This window comes from Salvelinus sp. IW2-2015, linkage group LG26, assembly GCF_002910315.2.
Source record: "Salvelinus sp. IW2-2015 linkage group LG26, ASM291031v2, whole genome shotgun sequence".
In the NCBI taxonomy this organism is placed as follows: Eukaryota; Metazoa; Chordata; class Actinopteri; order Salmoniformes; family Salmonidae; genus Salvelinus; species Salvelinus sp. IW2-2015.
The window spans coordinates 49,307,229-49,331,950 of record NC_036866.1 but is presented as its reverse complement, the minus strand read 5'-3'; the positions used below and the strand labels follow the sequence as shown (position 1 = coordinate 49,331,950).

General features: G+C 42.6%; 1 protein-coding gene across 1 annotated transcript in view; it reads left to right on the top strand.

Annotated features, from left to right (window-relative positions):
• Positions 1–24,722, top strand: part of cd82b (CD82 molecule b) — a 64,292-nt gene that overhangs the window by 23,209 nt on the left and 16,361 nt on the right. Inside the window, exons 2-5 of the mRNA XM_023972124.2 lie at positions 4,636–4,714; positions 10,242–10,314; positions 21,681–21,805; positions 24,082–24,156. Coding sequence (XP_023827892.1) covers positions 4,652–4,714; positions 10,242–10,314; positions 21,681–21,805; positions 24,082–24,156 — 336 coding nt within the window. The 5' untranslated portion in view covers positions 4,636–4,651. The remainder of the gene's footprint in view (positions 1–4,635; positions 4,715–10,241; positions 10,315–21,680; positions 21,806–24,081; positions 24,157–24,722) is intronic.

Sequence of the window (24,722 nt, the reverse complement as noted above, 5' to 3'; positions counted from 1 at the left end):
ATGGTTCTTACACCAGAAGATTGTTCTGACATCTGTCACTTGCTTGTTCCRTTTCACACAAAATAACCTCATAACCTACTTGTACTGTGTGGTCGTATATGCTATGACATCATCTGTTTTTTGAATATTTCTAATGTTTTGCTCCTTCAGAGTAGACCTAGCCTTCTTCATAAACATGGTAATTAAATAGTGCTTTGTGGCTGCCTGACTATGACTTCTACACTGCTGTATAGTGTCAGTAGTAAACAACGCTGTATAGCTCCCACCCTCACATGTGATGAAAATAACAAGCATGAACACATGGGTTGAGTCATCATAATTCTCAATTTAGTCTTTGAGGTGGTCCTTGTTCTAGTCTGTCTTTGGAAGGGTGTTCCTCTGGTTTGTTAGGAGAACTAGTAGGCCTAAACCAATAGGGATGTGCATCTTTCCCTTTCAAGACGATTTGATATGTATCTGGATACATGGGCTCCGATACGATACAGGAAGGATACGTTTTAGTTTGAAATGATTAGGTGCGATCGGTTTGATTAGAGAACAAATCTATACGATTCGATGCACTAACATTCATTTTCCATTCTTAATTCAAATCTGCTGCTCATGAGCTGGGCCTTTGTGTGCATGTGTGTAAATTATTTTGTGTGTATGTGTTTGTGTGTGTGTAAATTATGTATGCTTATGGTGTATGTACTATGCAGGCACCTGATCTGAGCTATAAGGAAGACTAGGTATCTACAACCCCACTACACTGTCAGATTAGGGGGGGAAATGTAGGTTTTTCTCTCCACACTTTGGTTCTGAAATATCCATCACCCACCGATGAACTTGTCATTTTTGTAGATTAAGGGTTTAAGGTAGTAATGTATCAATATGTATTATTTACAAAWTAGCTATGACATAGTCAATGAACATATAGCACAATTTTGGATTTCACCCCCATTTAGAATGGAATGGTTTTGACCGTTTGGACATTTTTTGTGAGTTCTCCAGCTTTGGCCATGCAGTGCACCTGGCAAAGTGATTGCTGTCCTCGTAATGAAATGATCAACAACCCTGTATATATTAAGTGATTGTGATTGTTTAAAGCCAAACTATCAAAACTATTGCTGATGTTGAACCTGAACAATCTAAATTATATATATTGTAATCTCCATTCAACAGGTAGCCTATAGCCAGATGAGAGTTGTGTCTCCATTMGCTTACTTTTATTCCGGTAAAACACCATTTTCAACAGCGCCTAGATAACAATAACCTATCAAATGACATAGGTTGTCACTCAACTAATAAAGCCACTTTAGTGTTTAAATGCTGAAAGTGCCATGCAGATGTGCAAGATCAGGAACATGCCGCATACCTGGCATTGGTCAGCGCGCAAAGCTGGGCACTGTGCCCAGTTTGACTAGGCTACTGATATTCCATGGGGTTGCTCGGCATGCAAAATGACTTGTAGATCAATGACTATCAACTATCACAGTTACATGCTTAGTTTGACATTGAAGGAGAGGACGCATCAGTCGTCACATTAGGTATTTTCAGAAGGTAGAAAGAAAGTAATATGAACAAAACATTTTAGTGAATCGGCAATGCCTAACAGTTTGAATGGATTTTCTGACCAATGCATTCTACGTTTGGATCGGTTTGGGGTCCGCAGACTGATGCATTCCGAACTTAAGCATTTGAATCTGCGACCGGTATGGGTGAATCATTACATCCCTACACACTGTAAAAAGAGGTTGTTGTTGCTGTTATCTAGAAGTGGAGATGACAGTAGAATTGCAATATAGGCTCTAACACAGGACTTGGGGATATTAAGGACTGGGGGTGAAACACCACTGCAGGGATAGGCAGTATACCCTCTTTTACTATATACCAGTATTGCTGCATGGACCGGTTTGGGTTTTTATTTTACTTTCTGCAATGGTATTTCAATGTTTGGTTTGTTAAATGTGATATGCCACTCCAACGCTGTCACCTCATATGCTAGATAAGTTGTCTTTCTTCCTCTCCTCCTGCTTGACACTTCCCCATGAGCTTCCCACACCCAGCCCTTTCCCCTGTCACTGAAGGAGAACAAGTTGTTGCTCKACCTCGGAGTCACGGGCACTTACCGGAAAGTTGCAGTTTACTCTGTCTGCATGGTTAGATGCAACAGGACAATGATGCTGCTTTCCACTTTGCTTCTCATTATAAATCCACAAGAGTTCTAATATTACGCTATTTGTTTGTGTATCTTACTGTYTGCAAACAGATAGTTTGTATTTTCTTAGCAAGTTGTGGCTAAAATAAATTGTGTTAGCTGGCTAGCTAAATGTACTCAGAGTCAGCGCAAACGTAGCTAGCTAATACAGGCTCATAACAGTGCTGATGTAGGCTTAGATCAGCATTTTGTTTGCGCAACTATATCTTCWAAATCAGAGAGGAATAGGCTAGCATTAATATGTTAGCTAGCTAGCTACATGAAGTAAGAGAAAACAAAAATATAACATCTAATTGGGATCAGCTGGGAAACACTGACCAACACTTTGGTTCCTACCCTGTCACAATAATTCCTCCCAGGCTTTTTCATTCGTTGTCATGCTTCCCTCCTGGCTACCCCAACCCCGGCCAACTACTTGCCCGAGCCTCCCAGGCTTCTCCTTCACCCAAATTCAGATAGAAGATGTTCTGAAAGAGCTGCAAAACCTGGACCGGTACAAATCAGCTGGGCTAGACAATCTGGACCCTCTCTTTCTAAAATGATCCGTTGCCATTGTTGCAACCTCTATTACTAATCTGTTCATCCTCTCTTTCGTATCATCCGAGATTCCTAAAGATTGGAAAGCTACCGCGGTGAACCCCCTCTTCAAAGGGGGTGACACTCTAGACCCAAACTGTTACAGACCTATATCCATCCTGCCCTGCCTTTCTAAAGTCTTCGAAAGCCAAGTTAACAAACAGATCACTGACCATTTCGAATCCCACCGTACCTTCTCTGCTGTGCAATCCGGTTTCCGAGCTGGTCCCGGGTGTACTTCAGCCACGCTCAAGGTACTAAACGATATCATAACTGCCATTGATAAAAGACAGTACTGTGCAGCCGTCTTCATTGACCTGGCCAAGGCTTTCGACTCTGTCAATCACCGGATTCTTATCGGCAGACTCAACAGCCTTGGTTTCTCAAATGACTGCCTCGCCTGGTTCACCAACTACTTCTCAGATAGAGTTCAGTGTATCAAATCGGAGGCCCTGTTGTCCGGACCTCTGGCAGTCTCTATGGGGGTACCACAGGGTTCAATTCTCGGGCCGACTATTTTCTCTGTATATATCAACGATGTCGCTCTTGCTGCGGGTGATTCCCTGATCCACCTCTACGCAGACGACACCATTCTGTATACATCTGGCCCTTCTTTGGACACTGTGTTAACTAACCTCCAGACGAGCTTCAATGCCATACAACACTCCTTCCGTGGCCTCCAACTGCTCTTAAACGCTAGTAAAACTAAATACATGCTTTTCAACCGCTCGCTGCCCGCATCCGCTTGCTTTATCTTGGCCAGGTCGCAGTTGTAAATGAGAACTCAAGTAGCTTACCTGGTTAAATAAAGGTAAAATAAGAAAATATAAAACAGCAATGTATTAAAAGTGCTGCCCACTATATTCCAACTATTTACAATAGTCATTATATTTCTATGATTTCAACAGATCACCCAAGTGTTTTTATCTAGTTGTTTGCCCATATCATGCAGCCCTATGTGGCACAGTGTGGAAATGATAAGAAATGAGTGCAGAAATGTATGAAAATRCTGAAAATGATTGATTGAAGTTGGATTGAACAGCATAAAACAATCAGAATGGAGAAAACCCCACCTATAATTTGTGTTGCCACCCTAGGGTCATGCACCACTTATGAAGCATATTTTGGCCATTCCGCCCAGCCCTTACAGCACTGGTATGTCTGTTGAGAATGAACCATGTCGGTGCTGTGAAGATCAAATTACTGTTTTAACCAGGACCCCTGCTGTGTATAGGATTAGAGTTCTGGTGGGTGTTTCTCTTTCTCTCTCTCTCTCTGCCTCACCATCTCTCTTTCTCTCTCTCTCCCTCTCTCTTGCTCTGTTGTTTTTCAGTGCCAGCAAGTAGCCAGGGGCAGGAGTGCGAATCTGTTGAAAACTTTAAAAAGACACCAAAACTCTTTCACGCTGTGCCGTACTGTGATTTGCTGTGTTGAAGGATTCCAGTTGGTGATTTGTCTCCCTGCTTATTCCCTCCTGATTCAGGGATTCTTCCAACTGGGATTTCTGGGGAAAAAATGGGAACTTTGGGAATGTTTCTGGAATTTTGCAGGCCTACTTTACTTTGTAGCCTAATTATACTACTGTAGCTCCCGAGTGGCGCAGCGGTCTAAGGCACTGCATCTCAGTGCTTGAGGCGTCACTACAGACATCCTGGTTTGAATGCAGGCTGTATCAGAACCGGCTGTGATTGGGAGTTCCATAGGGCGGCGCACAATTGGCCCAGCGTCGTCCGGGTTTGGCCGGTGTAGGCCGTCATTGTAAAAATAATAAGAATTTGTTCTTAACTGGCATGCCTAGTTAAATCAAGGTTAAATAAAACAAAAAGTAGCCTTCATCTAACCTAACTGTTTCTTTCTCTCAGTTGCAGAGTCGTAACCATGGGGAAGGGATGCATCACGGCAACTAAGTACTTCCTGTTCCTCTTCAACCTCCTCTTCTTTGTAAGTGACATCACCACCTTCTGCCCTAGCCTGCTATCTATGTCAATGGATATCTATGTCAACCCCAGACACTGTAGCCTTCATTTGCATCAATCCATCTGACTTCAGAGAGTATTACTCTACGTGTATAATGACTAGTAGTTGTTGAAGATCATTCATAGTTCTTTCCATGTTTTTCCTGTTTTCATTATCATTTGAATATGGTAGTTTTCTGTTTATTGAAATATCCCAGAGATTAGCAGAGGACATGTTACTTTCCAAAGTGATAAGTGTTGTGGTACTGTGCTCTGTAGCAACACAGTCAGAACTGGTGGTTTTCATCTTCTAACCTTTATTTGGAACGGTAGGAAATACCATTGAGGTCAAAAGACTTCACCTGGCAGAGACTTCACTCTAAAAAAACGCAACCTCCAAGTGTGTTTGATCAAAACCCAGACAGTCCATCCTGAAACTGACACAACAGCTCCTATATTAAACCTTCACTGATGATGTCCAACCTGACTCTTTACCTCCTCTCCAATTTACTCATTGTGTGTCTGTGTGTAGTAAATGTGACTTTTGATGTGAACACTCACCGCCCCTAATGGAAAGCATCTGGAAAGCATCTGTGGACAGAGGCTAGTAGTGGGCTACATAGTACTAGTTTATATGGACCTAATGAGGTTGAAACAGACCCTCTAGTCTAAATGAAGAGGTCTCAATCAGGTTTCCATTTCCAAGCCAAGGGAAAGTGGTGAATTAGGAACCTCTCATCTTTTGGGTTGACCCCTCCCCAATACCAGACATGGTCCCTATAAATGCCACACTGCACTTTAGGCTACATTTTTACATTTGAGTTATTTAGCAGACACTGATATCCAGAGAGACTTACAGGAGCAATTAGGGTGAAGTGCCTTGTTCAAGGGCACATTGACAAATCTTTCATGTTGTCAGCTCAGAGATTCAAACCAGCGACCTTTCGGTTACTGGCCCAACGTGCCAACCGCTAGGCTACACTTTATAGACTCGTTACCAGATAATTGGCAGATAATCTGGCTGTCTGACACATCCGTTCGTTGCTGGAGGTGAGTGTCAAAAAAGGACGTGGTCTGGACCGGAAATGAAATTTAAACAAGAAACTCTGATCAGGTTCAGACCTTTTGGTTCTGGTCTAGACCTGGCTCCTCTATTGGCTAGTTCCCTTTCAGAACTTTTCTATCTGGCCCTTTATGTGTTAGGTTAGTCTGAATGGGAGATCTCCCACGGATCTGTTACAGTAGAGAAGGTGTGGTGTAGACCAGTGGTTCCTAACCTTTTTTGAACCGTGGAACACATTGATGGGATAAAAAAATTCTGCGGCACCTAGCATTTTTTGATTAATTAATTTAGTGGTAATGACCTCCATCTCATCTAATTCATACTGCAAAATCATACATGTTCTGTTAAGACGTATTTTATAGATTAAATAGGTTTTTATTTAAACAATTTTTCCTTACTCATGATGATTTAATTTGTGTGTACCCCTTTAAGAGAGTCCCACGAAACCATGCTAGAAGTAATGTTCTTTTGCTCCGGTAAAATAGGTCTTTAGTTTTGAACGGTTTGAGCTAGAGAGAGGTGGTTTTCTGCATTGTAAAGGTGCAACCATCAAATCAAATCAAATCAAATTTTATTAGTCACATACACATGGTTAGCAGATGTTAATGCGAGTGTAGCGAAATGCTTGTGCTTCTAGTTCCGACAATGCAGTAATAACCAACAGTAATCTAACCTAACAATTCCACAACTACTACCTTACACACACACACAAGTGTAAAGGGATAAAGAATATGTACATAAAGATATATGAATGAGTGGTGGTTACAGAACGGCATGGCAGATGCAGTAGATGGTATAGAGTACGGTATATACATATGAGATGAGTACTGTAGGGTATGTAAACATAAAGTGGCATAGTTTAAAGTGGCTAGTGGTACATGTATTACATAAAGATGGCAAGATGCAGTGAATGATATAGAGTACAGTATATACATATGAGATGGGTAATGTAGGGTATGTAAACATTGTATTAAGTGGCATTGTTTAAAGTGGCTAGTGGTACATTTTTACATAATTTCCATCAATTCCCATTTTTAAAGTGGCTGGAGTTGAGTCAGTATGTTGGCAGCGCCGCTAAATGTTAGTGGTGGCTGTTTAACAGTCTGATGGCCTTGAGATAGAAGCTGTTTTTCAGTCTCTCGGTCCTGCTTTTGATGCACCTGTACTGACCTCGCCTTCTGGATGATAGCGGGGTGAACAGGCAGTGGCTTTGGGTGGTTGTTGTCCTTGATGATCTTTATGGCCTTCCTGTGACATCGGGTGGTGTAGGTGTCCTGGAGGGCAGGTAGTTTGCCCCTGGTGATGCGTTCTGCAGACCTCACTACCCTCTGGAGAGCCTTACGGTTGTGGGCGGAGCAGTTGCCGTACCAGGCGGTGATACAGCCCGACAGGATGCTCTCGATTGTGCATCTGTAGAAGTTTGTGAGTGCTTTTGGTGACAAGCCGAATTTCTTCAGCCTCCTGAGGTTGAAGAGGCGCTGCTGCGCCCTTCTTCACAACGCTGTCTGTGTGGGTGGACCAATTCAGTTTGTCCGTGATGTGTACACCGAGGAACTTAAAACTTTCCACCTTCTCCACTACTGACCCGTCGATGTGGATAGGGGGGTGCTCCCTCTGCTGTTTCCTGAAGTCCACAATCATCTCCTTTGTTTTTGTTGACGTTGAGTGTGAGGTTATTTTTCCTGACACCACACTCCGAGGGCCTCACCTCCTCCCTGTAGGCCGTCTCGTCGTTGTTGGTAATCAAGCCTACCACTGTAGTGTCATCGCAAACTTGATGATTGAGTTGGAGGCGTGCATGGCCACGCAGTCGTGGGTGAACAGGGAGTACAGGAGAGGGCTCAGAACGCACCCTTGTGGGGCCCCAGTGTTGAGGATCAGCGGGGTGGAGATGTTGTTACCTACCCTCACCACCTGGGGGCGGCCCGTCAGGAAGTCCAGGACCCAGTTGCACAGGGCGGGGTCGAGACCCAGGGTCTCGAGCTTGATGACGAGTTTGGAGGGTACTATGGTGTTAAATGCTGAGCTGTAATCGATGAACAGCATTCTCACATGGGTATTCCTCTTGTCCAGATGGGTTAGGGCAGTGTGCAGTGTGGTTGCGATTGCGTCGTCTGTGGACCTATTGGGTCGGTAAGCAAATTGGAGGGTCTAGGGTGTCCGGTAGGGTGGAGGTGATATGGTCCTTGACTAGTCTCTCAAAGCACTTCATGAGAGGGAAGTGAGTCTACGGGGCGGTAGTCGTTTAGCTCAGTTACCTTAGCTTTCTTGGAACAGGAACAATGGTGGCCCTCTTGAAGCATGTGGGAACAGCAGACTGGGATAAGGATTGATTGAATATGTCCGTAAACACACCAGCCAGCTGGTCTGCGCATGCTCTGAGGACGCGGCTGGGAATGCCGTCTGGCCTGCAGCCTTGCGAGGGTTAACACGTTTAAATGTTTTACTCACCTCGGCTGCAGTGAAGGAGAGCCCGCAGGTTTTGGTAGGGGGCCGTGTCAGTGGCACTGTATTGTCCTCAAAGCGGGCAAAAAAGTTGTTTAGCCTGTCTGGGAGCAAGACATCCTGGTCCGCGACGGGGCTGGTTTTCTTTTTGTAGTCCGTGATTGACTGTAACCCTGCCACATACCTCTTGTGTCTGAGCTGTTGAATTGCGACTCGATTTTGTCTCTGTACTGAGACTTAGCCTGTTTGATTGCCTTGCGGAGAGAATAGCTACACTGTTTGTATTGGTCATGCTTCCGGTCACCTTGCCCTGGTTAAAAGCAGTGGTTCGCGCTTTCAGTTTCACGCGAATGCTGCCGTCAATCCACGGTTTCTGGTTTGGAATGTTGTTTATCGTTGCTGTGGGTACGACATCGTCAATGCACTTCCTAATGAACTCGCTCACGAATCAGCATATTCGTCAATATTGTTGTTGGACGCGATGCGGAACATATTCCAATCCGCGTGATCGAAGCAGTCTTGAAGCGTGGATTCAGATTGGTCGGACCAGCGTTGAACAGACCTGAGCGCGGGAGCTTGTTGTTTGAGTTTCTGTTTGTAGGCTGGAATCAACAAAATGGAGTCGTGGTCAGCTTTTCCGAAAGGGGGGCGGGGGGGGGCTTATAAGCGTCGCGGAAATTAGTGTAACAATGGTCTAGGGTTTTTCCAGCCCTGGTAGCACAATCGATATGCTGATAGAATTTAGGGAGTTTTGTTTTAGATACCTTGTTAAAATCCCCAGCTACGATGAATGCAGCCTCAGGGTGTGTGGTTTCCAGTTTACAAAGAGTCAGATAAAGTTCGTTCAGGGCCATGATGTGTCTGTTGGGGAATATATACGGCTGTGATATATAATCGAAGAGAATTCCCTTGGTAGATAATGCGGTCGACATTGATTGTGAGGAGTTCTAGATCAGGTGAACAGAATGACTTGAGTTCCTGTGTGTTTGTTATGATGATCACACCACTTCTCGTTAATCATAAGGCATACCCCCCCGCCCCTCTTCTTACCGGGAAAGATGTTTGTTTCTGTCGGCGCGATGCATGAAGAAACCAGCTGGCTGCACCGACTCCGTTAGCGTCCCTTGAGTTAGCCATGTTTCCGTGAAGCAGAGCACGTTGCAATCCCTGATGTCTCTCTGGAATGCTACCCTGTGCTCGGATTTCATCAACCTTATTGTCAAAAGACTGGACATTGGCGAGTAGTATGCTAGGGAGTGGAGCGCGATGTGCCCGTCTCCGAAGCCTGACCACGAGACCGCCTCGTTTGCCCCTTTTTCGGCGTCGCACAGGGTCGCCGGCTGGGATCAGATCCATTGTATTGGGTGGAAGGCAAAACACTGGATCCGTTTCCTCTTTGTTTTTTAATTTTCTAGGAAAGTCATATTCCTGGTAGGAACGATGATGAGTTGACGTTAATCGTATATTCAGTAGTTCCTCCCGACTGTATGTAATGAAACCTAAGATTACCTGGGGTACCGATGTAAGAAATAACACGTAAAAAAACAAAATACTGCATATTTTCCAAGGAACGCGAAGCGAGGCGGCCATCTCTTTTCGGCGCCGGAAGTGATATTCCATGGACACAAAGCCATGCTCTGTTTGTTTCTATGTCAGAGCCTGTGGTACAGCTAAGCCTAGCCACTTGCTAATAGTCCTCCCAGGCAAAGTAAAATGACACAAACGATACCAATGTAACAACAGGCTAAGTGCACCGGACTTGAAAAAGAAGAGAGAAAGAGAGGGAGCAGACATACTATAATTTCTTACTTTAGAGAGACACCGCTTTTCCAATTGCCTCTATTTGTTATCTCACTGATCTGGTATGCAATGAGCCCAACATTTTCAGTAAGAATCTACCTGCCTGTATTGTATTGTACTGGTCCAGGACAATTGTTGCTATCTGGCTCTTAAGGACCATGAAAAAGAGTGCCACCTTGTAACTCAATTCCTTTTCCCTCTGTAGATCTTTGGAGCATTGATCATGGGCTTTGGACTGTGGGTTCTCCTGGATAACCAGAACTTCATCGCAGTGCTGCGTAAGTAAGAACACAGGCACACACACACACCCTTTGTGATCTTGCCTGATAGTTGTTGATACTGTCTATCTTTGCTCAAGTGTTCTATGCACAGGGGAAGCCAAAAATAGAGATTGGAAATTGTGCTTGTCAGATCCTAAAGTGTTACTACTGTTACTACCTCAATCCATGTCCAATCCTAAACCCTTAGCCCAGTCTGTGCAGTTAAAGTGGCTCTCATCTTACTTGTCTCATTCCCACAAACACCAACCCAAGGGAAGAGGGCCATAAATTAAGAGCAGAGGGATGTAAGCACTAAAACACAAATGTGACCCACAACTGATGGTAGGGTACTCTCAACCACTAGAAACAGCTATCTGGTTCGGCAGGCACGCATGCACACACACATGCATGCGCAAGTGAAAACACATACAGGCGGAAGTGACAGATCACTAGCGATAGGTTAGTGATTAACATCTGAAGTAGTTTCATACTGTGTTAGAGGATGGCGGCTTACTTCAACCCTACTAACTTATTTCCTAGATTGTCTCCATATGTGACCGACCACCTCAATTTGGTGTTATGTAGCAAAATTTTAAACTGTGTTTTTTACATTGGATAAAAGCAGAGACACAGGGCTACAAAATGGTATATCTTACGCTGTATTTGAGGAACAATGGGAAAGTAATTCTGCTTTGAAAGTTGATAAACGTGTAAACTCACTTTTGAGAAAATGGCCCTTGAATACTTTGGTACACCTACTGGAGAGCTCTTCTTTGTCTACACCCATTGTTCACACCCTCTTAAGCCAGCCCCACCCATCTCTTTAAGGATTCACATGTGAGGTCATGTGCTACACAGTGAGTAGTGTAGTAAAGATTAAGACTAAGTGGTCAAGTAGTAGCCTACAATAAGGAAAAATTCCAGTTAAACAGATACAAATATTTTATAAATATTAGATGACACTTGTCTAAATTGATGGATCATGTAAAATAAATGCTATAATCCCACAGTCACATCTTGTTAAGTGGATGGGTCTCTACAGAAGTTGTAAACGGTAAATCGAAATGGTTACTTGCATACTAGCAATATCAAAAATAGATAGTGTCAATATAAAGAAAAAAATCACAAGTGTCAATGCCAGTAGAAAAAAAACAAAATTATATACATTATGAACAAGAACAATATCAATAACGATATCAGTGATGTATGAGGTAGTTATATGCATACAATCAAGAGAAAAGTGGTTGAGCAGCAGGATAAAATGTTTTAATTGTAGTAGCAACGTATGGCATGTGTGTTAGGAGAGAGTCATGTGAATAGAGGCACTGCAGATAGTGTTGATGACTGGGACTTGCTCCCAGTCCAAACCACGCATGAACAAGGGAATATATATTTGGAGAGCCTGTTTCTGTGCTGCCATTGAATTTGGTGCAGGGCATGTGATGTCCATAGCCTTTTCGTCGCAAAACTCCCTGATCTTCTCAAAATGATATGTTTGTCTAGCTGTGTCCAGTCCAGGTGGTGCTTGTACAGGCAGACCACGACTGAGTCCGAATGCTCCTTGGAGACAACAATACCAGGCTCCAGAGCATCGAAGCTGTAAAACAGCTAATAACAAAAAAAAATGAGAGGACATTACAACCTTGTGTAACATCAATTCACCTCCCAAGTTTAGATCAGAAGAATAACTTCATACAATGCAATGAAAATAATATTCACCTGAAGTGCTTGTACTGCTTGATCTGTGGCAGCGGCCTGAACTACGGAGTCAGGTTTTGTTGCAAGCCATAGCTTTCCACCAGGAAGTGAATGTCCGGACTGTGGTGGAGCTTGTGCATGGTCCGCCAGGCACACTACCAGAGCACAAACTTTTTCTTGTTTTGACCACTGCAGACAGACTGCTCACTGTAAACAAGTGCTTGCTTGAGCCAGCTCTCTTTTTGATGGGAGGCATTAGATCATTCTCCTAGTATGACTGGTGGAGGAGAGTCAGGCGTGTTCTACTGATGCTGAAAGTCAAATTCCAGATACAAATATTTTAACATTATAATACAATAGATAGCCATAATCACCGTCAGACACACCTGTCTAACTTGATGGGTCATGTAATCATCTGAACTTTTGTATAGACATGCCAGCTAAACAATTAACCATAATCCTAATCCATAGAGTACTAGCAATACAAATCAATTGTCATAGCTCGCTAAAGTTAACCAAATAGGTTCAATGTCAGCTAGTTAGCTAGCTAACGCTAGGCTATAACTAGCAATGCAAATGATTTTCTGAGATAATATTACTCCACAGATCATACACATAATGTTAGCTAGTGAGCCAGCCACCTAGCGTCAGCTAGCTAGCTAACAGTAAGCTTTAACTTGCAATAAAAACAACTTTCTGACAAAATTAGATACAGTTGAAGTCGGAAGTTTACAGACACCTTAGCCAAATAAAGTTAAATTCAGTTTTTCACAATTCCTGACATTTAATCCTAGTAAAAATTCCCTGTTTTAGGTCAGTTAGGATCACCACTTTATTTTAAGAATGTGAAATGTCAGAATAATAGTAGAGAGAATGATTTATTTCAGTTTTTATTTCTTTAATCACATTCCCAGTGGGTCAGAAGTTTACATACACTCAATTAGTATTTGGTAGCATTGCTTTTAAATTGTTTAACTTGGGTCAAACGTTTCGGGTAGCCTCCCACAAGCTTGCCACAATAAGTTGGGTGAATTTTATCCCATTYCTCCTGAGCTGATGTAACTGAGTCAGGTTTGTAGGCCTCCTTGCTCGCACACGCTTTTTCAGTTCTGCCTACACATTTTCKATGGGATTGAGGTCAGGGCTTTGTGATGGCCAATCCAATACCTTGACTTTGTTGTCCTTAAGCCATTTTGCCACAACTTTGGAAGTATGCTTGGGGTCATTGTCTATTTGGAAGACCCATTTTCGACCAAGCTTTAACTTCCTGACTGATGTCTTGAGATGTTGCTTCGATATAGCAGCAGCAAAGCACCCCCGCAACATGATGCTGCCACCCCCGTGCTTCACGGTTAGGATAGTGTTCTTCGGCTTGCAAGCCTCCCCCTTTTTCCTCCTAACATAACGATGGTCATTGTGGCCAAACAGTAAAATTTGTTTTTCATCAGACCAGAGGACATTTCTCCAAAAAGTATGATCTTTGTCCCCATGTGCAGTTGCAAACCGTAGTCTGGCTTTTTTATGCCGGTTTTGGAGCAGTGGCTTCTTCCTTGCTAAGTGGCCTTTCAGGTTATGTCGATATAGGAATGGTTTTAATGTGGATATAGATACTTTTCTACCTGTTTCCTCCAGCATCTTCACAAGGTCCTTTGCTGCTGTTCTGGAATTGATTTGCACTTTTCGCACCAAAGCACATTCCTCTCTAGGAGACAGAAAGCGTCTTCTTCCTGAGCGGTATGACGGCTGCGTGGTCCCATGGTGTTTATACTTGCGTACTATTGTTTGTACAGGTGAACATGGTACCTTCAGGCATTTGGAAATTGCTGATTTCTTTTGATTTTCCCATGATGTCAAGCAAAGAGGCACTGAGATTGAAAGTTGGACTTGAAGTACGTCCACAGGTAGACCTCCAATTGACTAAAATGATGTCAATTATCCTATCAGAAGCTTCTAAAGCCATGACATAATTTTCTGGAATTTTCCAAGCTGTTTAAAGGCACAGTCAACTTAGTGTATGTAAACTTCTGAACCACTAGAATTGTGATACMGTGAATTATAAGTGAAAAAATCTGTCTGTAAACAATTGTTGAAAAAATTACTTGTGTCATGTACAAAGTAGATGTCYTAACCGACTTGCCAAAACTATAGTTTGTTAACAAGAAATTTGTGGAGTGGTTGAAAAACAAGTTTTAATGACTCCAACCTAAGTATGTAAACTTCCGACTTCAACTGTATGTATAATATCTGAATCTGTAGCTAGACTCTTACCCGTATACATGGATGAATGCTTCACAGCAGACTGCAACCCCTTTCATTAAATAACACGTCCTGTGTCATTTCCGGGGTTTTTGTACAGCTTGCTTAGCACGTTGTTTCAAGTCACTCTGGTTCACAACATCTGATTCTTTTCAGAGTCAGAGAGAGTGAGCATGGTACGATTGTCCTCCTCAAAGTAATCCATCACAACTTTTTCCCACTGACCTTTGTCGATAGYGCCTGATAAATTCAGGGCAGCAATGTTATTGAGAGAAGTAGCAACACWTTTGTAGTTCTCCATGGCTAACGTTATATCTTTATAAAAAACTGCAGTAGAAAGGATTATCTACTCATAACGAGCAGCTCATTTTATAGACAGAAGATGCTAACTCATCTCTCGGCATGTCCAGCCCATTCATTATCTCAGGCAATCATGGCTAGCGGGAAGGTTCCTGACTTTTTCCACAAATGGCACAGATGGCATTCACGTTTGTTATTAAGGCACATGAAAGTTCAAATATTCAAGAAGGCATTTCTGCCCGAAAACCCATTTTGATTAAAAAAAATAAAACATTAAAGTTCAAACGCCTCTCCTGTGAAGTCGTGACTTGCGACATACGCCTAGTTTCCTGAAACTAGTCATACATGTAGGTACAAACACTTTGCACGCACGCGCAGAGGCAGGCGCGCAGACACATATGGTTAGATCTGTTTCAATACCTTACATGCCGTGGGAAGAGGTAGCAGATTTCCCCACCATCTTTTCTGCTTTAGTTTTATTGGTTTCTTATAGACACTGCAAGTCAGTAGGAAGCCCAGTCTCACTCTGTAGCCTAAGGAGAGCAGGCCATCAAGGGAAACATGGATGGAAAACCACCTTTTATAAATCTACCTTATCCATTATAAATGCTGTCAATGTGTTCAGCTTCAGCAACAGATGGAGCTACAGACGAGYATAAAGTTGATCCTCTCCCTTCAATGATTCTTCTTTTGATTTTCAGCTGGAAGTCATACATATCCAACTTTCTATTTGAGCTACTCTTGGAAATGTACTTCTCTTGGCGTGTAGGATTCTTGTCCTGCATAACTCTGAACTTAATTCTAGTTGATTGTATTCCATCAACGAGTTGTATTGCTGGAGCAAGTTAGTGAGATTTCTCTCAGAAGGTTAGGTGGAGTAGTAGATCGTCTATATTTAGTCTGGAGAGAGTATTAACTGGCCAGAACTGGAAGTGTTTCCCGGACCTCTCTTCCCTGTGACACGCATACTCACACACACTCACACACACTCACACACACTCACACACACACACACACCACACACACACACACACACCACACACACACACACACACACACACACACACACACCACACACACACACACACACACACACACACACACACACATTTGTCTTTGCATCACCAAGAGTCAGTGTGATAGTAATGATGTGAGGTCGTCACACACACACACACAGAGAAACTTAACATGTTTCCCGGACCTCAGGCCTGGCCTGGGTCCTCCCTCCTCTCTTCCCTGTGGTCATCATTTTCCACTGGGTCTCCTTTAAAAAAAGATTACTCATCTCATGGGACTTCTTGGCTAAATAAAGGCTCAATTAAATATATCACTGAGGGATGGAGATTCTGGAATCGGCATTTCCCTCTTGATTTTTTCCAAGGTCACTGAATTTTGATTGATGCCTGCTGCTTAGCCTAGGCGATCATCCCTCTCTGCTGATCTAGGATCGGTTTCCCCCTGCCATATAATCTTATTCATTATAATCTAAAAGGCGTACCCAATCCTAAATCAGCACTACTAATACTCTGACACTCATTGTGAATAATGGATACTGAACCACCATCTGTTCTGACCAAGGTCGGGTGTCCGGGACATAACACAAAGCACAGCCCTGGCCCCAGTCTCTTTATCAAGCATTGTTTTTATTATTCAGCTGTTCCTCTACAGATAGCTGAGATCCTGTATGCTCCCCCTATTCCCTCGGACCATACCCTTACCTTTTTCCCCCAGGACTCCCTTTTTCACATAACAAAATGCCCCCAACCTAGGATATATATAGACTTGTTTTAAGCTTATTACCTGCAATTCTACGTAGGTTAACAAGACTCAAGACAATAATAATAAAATGTATAATAATTGATGAAGGAAAATAAAATCTAGACCCGATTTCCCCAAATATTATTCCACTACCAAATGTTGTGGAATAATATGATAATAATTATGATAATCTATATAAACTCTCAATTTAATTATACATATTATTTTTTACAGAAAGTGAATTGATCAATTGATAGCGACAGTCACACATTGTATAAGATTTCTTCCCAAGTAAATTTCTAATGACTCCTCGTCTTTAAAAGGTTGTAGCTCAGCTCCTGAATGTCATAGAGAGAAACCATGTGCATCAGAGCCGTGTCTTCCTCTGGCATTTTACCGCTTACTTCTAGCCTAAAGCATCATGGATTTATGCCTTGTTTTAAATCTACCCCTCAAATCAAGAAGGTTGGGAACCCTGAGGATATCTCCTCTTCCTTCTCGAGGGGCTCACTATACTCATTCTCCTTTTTCTCCCCCTTCCTCCTCCATGGGGACCGACTCTCTGAGTCCTGCTGTTCCACCATGGGAGTAGCTACCTGACTACTGTTCTCTCTCTATCAGTGCCACTCTGTTAGTAGTTCACCATAGTGACGCGMGCGACACACAGTTCATCATTGGAGTGCTCGCGAAAACACAGCTTGCCATATATTTAAACAACAGACCGTGGCCTTGGTGAAGGAGATCTGCGAGCGTGTGCCCAAACTCAGTGTGATAGTATGATCTGCTAGGCTATACTTCAGTTAAGATGAGAGAAAGATTTGGGTTCAATCTCAAACTGCTGCATTTATCAGTTTAGCTCAGGGAAAGTTTTTTCAGTTTACATGTATCCTACACCGAATCTTGTTGAGGTAAAAACGTGATATATTATATCCGTCTTACAGATTGAATTTGAGTTCGATGTGGAATCACTGTGTTTAAAATGAGAATATGTACTCCATTTGAAGCATTCTTTCGGTATTTGAATACAGACTAAATGTGTTTCCCKAGCTGGAAATGTTTATACATTGAACCCTGCTATGCCAAATAATCCCCCTAAGTCTGAGCAGCTGCTGGTTTCCAAATGGCACCCTATGGGCCCTGGTCGAAAGGGAATAGGGTGCCATTTGGGACGCACCTCGAAAATAAACTCTTTAAATGTACGTTTCTGTGGAAACCACCAGAGGAACTATTTTGGAAGTTCCAGGGGAAGGAGACCTACTTGGAAATGTGCCATAGTACAAGACAGAGTAGAGCAGAGAACACATCCTGACTACAGGGAAAAGTTGTGTTTTAGCTACGCTACCACTAGAGAATACAGATGTGTTACGCGGAGCGACACAGGGGAACCCAAGAGCAGACTCAGATGAGGAAACAGGGATGAATGAACCAAAATATTTATTGTTACACAGAGAGATATGGAGTGCAGATCCGGGGAAGCTCGGATGAGTTSCAGAAAAACCAGATGTGGAGACTGAGGTTGGAGTTAGCTGAGTAGAACAGGGTAAACAGATCCTGAGGAGAATCCAAGGTAGTTGGGTGGTGAGATGTGGAACAGGAGACAGGAGCCAGAGACAGAGCGGTAAATGCCATGAGAGGATAAATGGTGTCAGGCAGGGTAACAGGATCTTGAATAATCATAAATGGCTAGAATCGTGAACTGACTGAGCAGAGATTATGATCGGGCAGAGTGGAAGTGGCAGGACTGAGTATTTGTAGAGGTCTCGATTATGGAACGAGTTGCAGCTGGTAGGGATCTGCTCTGACTCCAGCACACCTGTCTCCAACCACACAATCACACAGAGAGGGAGAGCGAGTGTACAGGGGGAGTAACTGCAGGTCAAGAAGACACCGGATGAACACCAGAGGGAGGACGTAGCAGGAGCAGATGTGACAAGATGTGCATTCGGAGAGAAGTTACTAGTCTGAAGGCTTTGAGATCCTGCTTTTAGAAAGTATCCAGCTGTGAAATGAAGCCTGCATGCAAGTTTCACTGTTTTGTTTGCTAACTTTTCTGTCACCAACGACCTTGGTCAGAGTTTGGAAGTATTGGGCTGATCTCTGTCAGTCCACTGTGTTCCTTACTTCACGTGCTTTGAGTCTTACAGTATAGTACACTGGTGCTCAGTACAACTGCTCCTCTCTCTCTCCTCTATTTCCGCAAAGAATCTGTGTTTTGCAGTGAGAGGCTCCTGTCAGCGGATGCCAAGTGCTGTGAGACAGGTGGAGCTTAGATCTGTGTTTTCTGTGTGTGAGCCCTTTAACTAGCTTATTTCAGTATGGCTCTGTAGTGCYGTATGTGTGTAACACACACACGCACATTGGAGAGGGCTTTACTGGATATAGATCAGTGTGTGTTTTACATCCCCATAAATTATAGTCCTGAGCCACATACAGTCTGTCTATATGGGGTGTCCTGCTCTGTACTTAGTAGTAGACCCACCCTGAGAAACCCAKGCCTTTTCATTATCCCATAACCACTGCCACTGACATATGCATGCATGTAGGTTATGAGTGTGTGTATAAAGTATAGATGTATGTGTTTTTGCCTGTCTGAAGTGGGATAGCCTATATATGTCTGTCTGTACACAGTACATACACACAGTGGTGTACTGTACTATGCTGACTTGGTTTACTTTCACTAGCTATACTGTAGAATAGATATATGATTATACAGGCATTGTTTATCCTTTATGGACATGACGGGTCAATTGCAACGAAGAGGCAGAACTTAACGTGCCCCTACAGGTTAACGCTGTATTTCTTAAAACGATACTAACGGGAGATAACATGCACCTGCGTGTTAAAACAAAGTTGTTTGCAACAAAAAAATGCGTACAGATCAGTTGATCTCTCATGTTACCTTGCCATGTGATTATGATATGATTATGATACTAGACAGCTGCGTCTATGTTCTGGACTCCCGCGGAAACAGTAAGACTTATTMGAGTATAAGAATATAGAAATAGTGGGCTGTTTCACCTTCAATGGAAAAAAAGAATATGTGTGCTATTTGAAATAACTTTATTACACTACATTTTCACTTGATAAAAAAACATCATTATATAGGCCTAACGCATCATGATTGACTTCATTTAATACACATTTCAAATATGGACAGTCCAGGGATATTTCCCCCAATCTTGATAAGAAATGACCATACTTTTTAAAGACAACTTTCTTTTAAAATAAATAATAAAATAACAATAGGCTACACAAATAGTAGTTGACCATTCATATAAGGTGTCTGGTATTGCCACAGTATAGATTTAACAAAGGCAGGTGCTGAAATTAATATATTCTGCACTCTGAGCCAATACTTTGAAGTGACTTATTGTGTTTTATCTTTAGAGCATTTTGGCTGGTTTGATGTGACTATATTGTGATTGTATTATTCATGGAACAGGGTCGGGTAAGAGTTATTACGCAGTATATAGGACTCTCTGGTTCTTCTGGCCGTGGCCCCAGTGATTTGGAGCCGTGTCCCAGGTCCAGAGCTATGAGCCAGGCTTAATTTCAAACAGAGATTGGGCTTCTGGAGCTTCTCTGGACCTCCTCCAAGAGAGAGAAAGAGATAAAAGACAAGAGGTCTTCGATCTCTCACAGCCAGTCAGCCATGCAACATGTCCAAAGAGAAGTGAACTACAGCGCATTCGGAAATTATTCAGCCTTATTCTAAAATTGATAAAAAATTACAAAGCAAAAACAGGTTTTTAGAATATTTACATAAGTATTCAGACCCTTTGCTATGAGACTCGAAATTGAGCTCAGGCGCATCCTGTTTCCATTGATCATCCTTAAGATGTTTATACAACTTGATTGGAGTCCACCTGGGCTAAATTCAATTGATTGGACATGATTTGGAAAGGCACTCGCCAGCTCCGAGACAGGATTATGCACAGATCTGGAGATGGGTACCAAACGATTTCTGCAATATTTAAGGTCCCCAAGAACACAGTGACCTCCATCATTCTTAAATGGAATACGTTTGGAACCACCAAGACACTCTTCCTAGAGCTGGCCGCCTGGCTAAACTGAGCAATCAAGGGAGAAGGGCCTTGGTCAGGGAAGTGACCAAGAACCCGACAGAGCTCCAGAGATCCTCTGTGGAGATGGGAGAACCTTCCAGAAGGACAATCATCTCTGCAGCACTCCACCAATCAGACCTTTATGGTAGAGTGGCCAGACGGAAGCCACTCCTCAGTAAAAGGCACATGACAGCCCACTTGGAGTTTGCCAATAGGCAAAATAGATTCTCTGGTCTGATGAAACCAGATTCAACCCTTTGGTCTAAATGCCAAGCATCACGTCTGGAGGAAACCAGGCACCGCTCATCACCTGGCCAATAGCATTTCTACATTGAAGCATGGTGGTGGCAGCATCGTGCTGTCTGGATGTTTTTCAGCGGCAAGGACTGGGATACTAGTTAGGATCAAGGGAAAAATGAACAAAGCAAAGTACAGAGAGATCCTTGATAAAAACCCTACTCCAGAACGCTCAGGACCTCAGACTGGGGCAAAGGTTCACCTTCCAACAGGACAACGACCCAAAGCACACAGCCAAGACAATGCAGGAGTGGCTTCGGGAAAAGTCTMTGAATGTCCTTGAGTGGCCCAGCCAGAGCTCGGACTTGAACCCGATCTAACATCTCTGGAGGGACCTGAAAATAGCTGTGCAGCGACGCTAACAGACCTTGAGAGGATCGGCGGAGAAGAATGGGAAAAACTCCCCAAATACAGGTGTGCCAAGCCTGAAGCGTCATACCCAAGAAGACTCGAGGCTGTAATCGCTGCCAAAGGTGCTTCAACAAAGTACTGTGTAAAGGTTCTGAATAATTATGTGAATGTGACATTTCCGTTTTTTTATTTTACATAATTTAGCAAAACAAAAAAAACTGTTTTTGCTTTGTCATTATGGGGTATTGTGTGTAAACTGATGAGGGGAAAAATATTTAATTCATTTTAAAATAAGACTGTAATGTAACAAAATGTGGAAAACAACAAGGGTTCTCAATATTTTGTGAATGTGCTGTATCTCCTCCTTTGCTTTGGTGGGCCATTCAACCCTTTGTAGTACAGAGAATTGCTAGAATGTTTAGAAAGCCTCATTTGAGCCCTGGTCTGTGGCAGACCGCATTGCTTTGCTTGACTATGGTACTTCTGAATGCACAGGTTAGATGGTACTTCACCTGCCACATGTGCATACCTTTTTAGTTGAGCATACCTTTTATTCCAGGGGTAGCCCTGATTTTAGCTAGTGGGTAGTATGGATTCTGGTTTAGTGTATGGTCTGTTGTGGCCTGAGGGTTTACCTTTTCCACTATGTCTTCCCTACAGAGGAATCCTCTACCACCCTGAAGGTAGTGTCCTACATTTTCATCAGTGTGGGGTCTCTCTCCATGGCCATGGGCTTCCTGGGCTGTATAGGAGCCATCTATGAGATACGCTGCCTGCTGGGCCTGGTGAGTAAACACACACACCGAGTAATATGAAGTGGAAATATGATGTGAACCCTTTGGAGTTGCCTGGATTTCTGCATAAATTGGTCATCAAATTTGATCTTCATCTAAGTCACAACAATAGACAAACACAGTCTGCTTAAACTAATAACACACAAACAATTATACTTTTTCATGTCTTTATTGAACACTTCGTATTAACATTCACAGTGCAGGGTGGGAAAAGTATGTGAACCATTGAATTTAATAACTGGTTGACCCTACTTTGGCAGCAATAACCTCAACCAAATGTTTTCTGTAGTTGCGGATCAGACATGCACAACAGTCAGGTGGAATTTTGGACCATTCCTCTTTACAAAACTGTCTCAAAACTGCAATATTCTTGGGATGTCTGGTGTGCACYGTTCTCTTGAGGTCATGCCACAGCATCTCAATCGGGTTGAGGTCAGGACTGTTGCATCACCCAACTTCTGTTGAGCTTCAATTGGCGGACAGATAGCCTTACATTCTCCTGCAAAGATCAACTTTTATGACCAATTTATGCAGAAATCCAGATCATTCCAAAGGGTTCACATACTTTTTCTTGCCACTGTACATACAACACCACTACTAACACGCTAATGCTAAACCTAAAGTTTCACATTTCAAATTACTCATTGACTCTTGGGTCTTCAATTCTTATTTGGCGGCCCTGATTTGTTATGGAAGTGTGTATAGACTAGATGTCGACCGATTAGGATTTTGATGTCGCCGATACCGAATATTGGAGGACCAAAAAAAGCCGATACCGATTAATCGGCCGATTGATAGATATATATATTTGTAATAATGACAATTACAACAATTCTGAATGAACACTTTTATTTTAATTTAATTTAATACATAAATAAAACATCTATTTAGTCTTAAAAAAAAAAAAAACATGTTCAATTTGGTTAAAATAATGCAAAAACACATTGTTGGAGAAGAAAGTAAAAGTGCAATATGTGCCATGTAAAAAAGCTAATGTTTAAGTTCCTTGCTCAGAACATGAGAACAAAGCTGGTGGTTCCTTTTAACATGAGTCTTCAATATTCCCAGTTAAGAAGTTTTAGGTTGTAGTTATTAAAGGAATTATAGGACTATTTCTCTCTATACCATTTTTATTTCACATACCTTTGACTATTGGATGTTCTTATAGGCACTATAGTATTGCCAGCCTAATCTCAGGAGTTGATAGGCTTGAAGTCATAAACAGCGCTGTGCTTCAAGCATTGCGAAGAGCTGCTGGCAAACGCAGGAAAGTGCTGTATGAATGAATGTTTGCGAGCCTGCTCCTGCCTACCACGGCTCAGTCAGACTGCTCTATCAAATATCAAATCATAGACTTAATTATAATGTAATAAACACACAGAAATACGAGCCATTAATATGGTCAAATCCGGAAACTGTCATTTAAAAATCAAACCGTTTATTCTTTCAGTGAAATACGGAACCGTTCCGTATTTTATCGAACGGGTGGCATCCATAAGTCTAAATATTGCTGTTACATTGCACAACCTTCAATGTTGTCATAATTATGTAAAATTGTGGCAAATTAATTACGGTATTTGTTCGTAAGAAATGGTCTTCACACAGTTCGCAAYGAGCCAGGCGGCCCACACTGCTGCATATACCCTGACTCTGCTTGCACGCAAGAGAAGTGACACAATTTCCCTACTTAATATTGCCTGCAAACATGAATTTATGCAGGTTTAAAAATATATACTTTTGTATTGATTTTAAGAAAGGCATTGATGTTTATGGTTAGGTACATTGGTGCAACGACTGTGCTTTTTTCACGAATGCGCTTTGTTAAATCATCACCCGTTTGGCGAAGTAGGCTGTGATTCGATGATAAATTAACAGGCACAACATTGGTTATTTGCAATGCAGGACAAGCTAGTTAAACTAGTAATATCATCAACCATGTGTAGTTAACTAGTGATTATGTCAAGATTGATTGTTTTTTAGAAGATACGTTTAATGCTAGCTACCAAATTACCTTGGCTCCTTGCTGCACCTAATGGACTGTAATGTAATCGGCCATAATCGGCATTCAAAAAGGCCGATTACCGATTGTTATGAAAACTTGAAATCGGCCCTAATTAATAGGCCATGCTTGAAGCACATTGATTAACATTCTCTGTAAAACTTGGTTTGGCCTGTGTCATGCAAACTAGACCATTGTTGTTTTGAACTGTTATAATGAACCTGTCAAACTCACTTTCCCATGATGCTCTCTGTCTGCCTCTCCCCAGTACTTCACCTGCCTCCTGCTCATCCTCATTGCCCAGGTAACCGCTGGGGTGCTCATCTACATTCAGAGAGACAGGGTGAGTTATACCTTCCTCCCTGTGTCCTTCCCTGTTCTTTCTACCCCACACTCTCTCCATCTTCATCTCCCTCTGCTTCACTCTTTTACCGCCTCTCTCTTCATCCCTCTCCCACCCCCCTTCATCCTTATACCTCTTTGCCTTCCTTGCCCCCCTTTCCCAATCCCTGCCCCTCTCCCACCCCATCTCCCGAGTCCCGCTCTCCTCCCTTCTCCTTCCCTCTCTTGGCCTCGCAGCTGGGACATACAGTGGGGAGAACAAGTATTTGATACACCGCCGATTTTGCAGGTTTTCCTACTTACAAAGCATGTAGAGGTCTGTCATTTTTATCATAGGTACACTTCAACTGTGAGAGACAGAATCTAAAACAAAAATCCAGAAAATCACATTGTATGATTTTTAAGTAATTCATTTGCATTTTATTGCATGACATAAGTATTTGATACATCAGAAGGGCCAAAATCCCTGCTGCAGTGTGTGCAAACCTGGTCAAGAACTACAGGAAACGTATGACTCTCTGTAATTGCAACAAAGGTTTCTGTACCAAATATTAAGTTTTGCTTTTC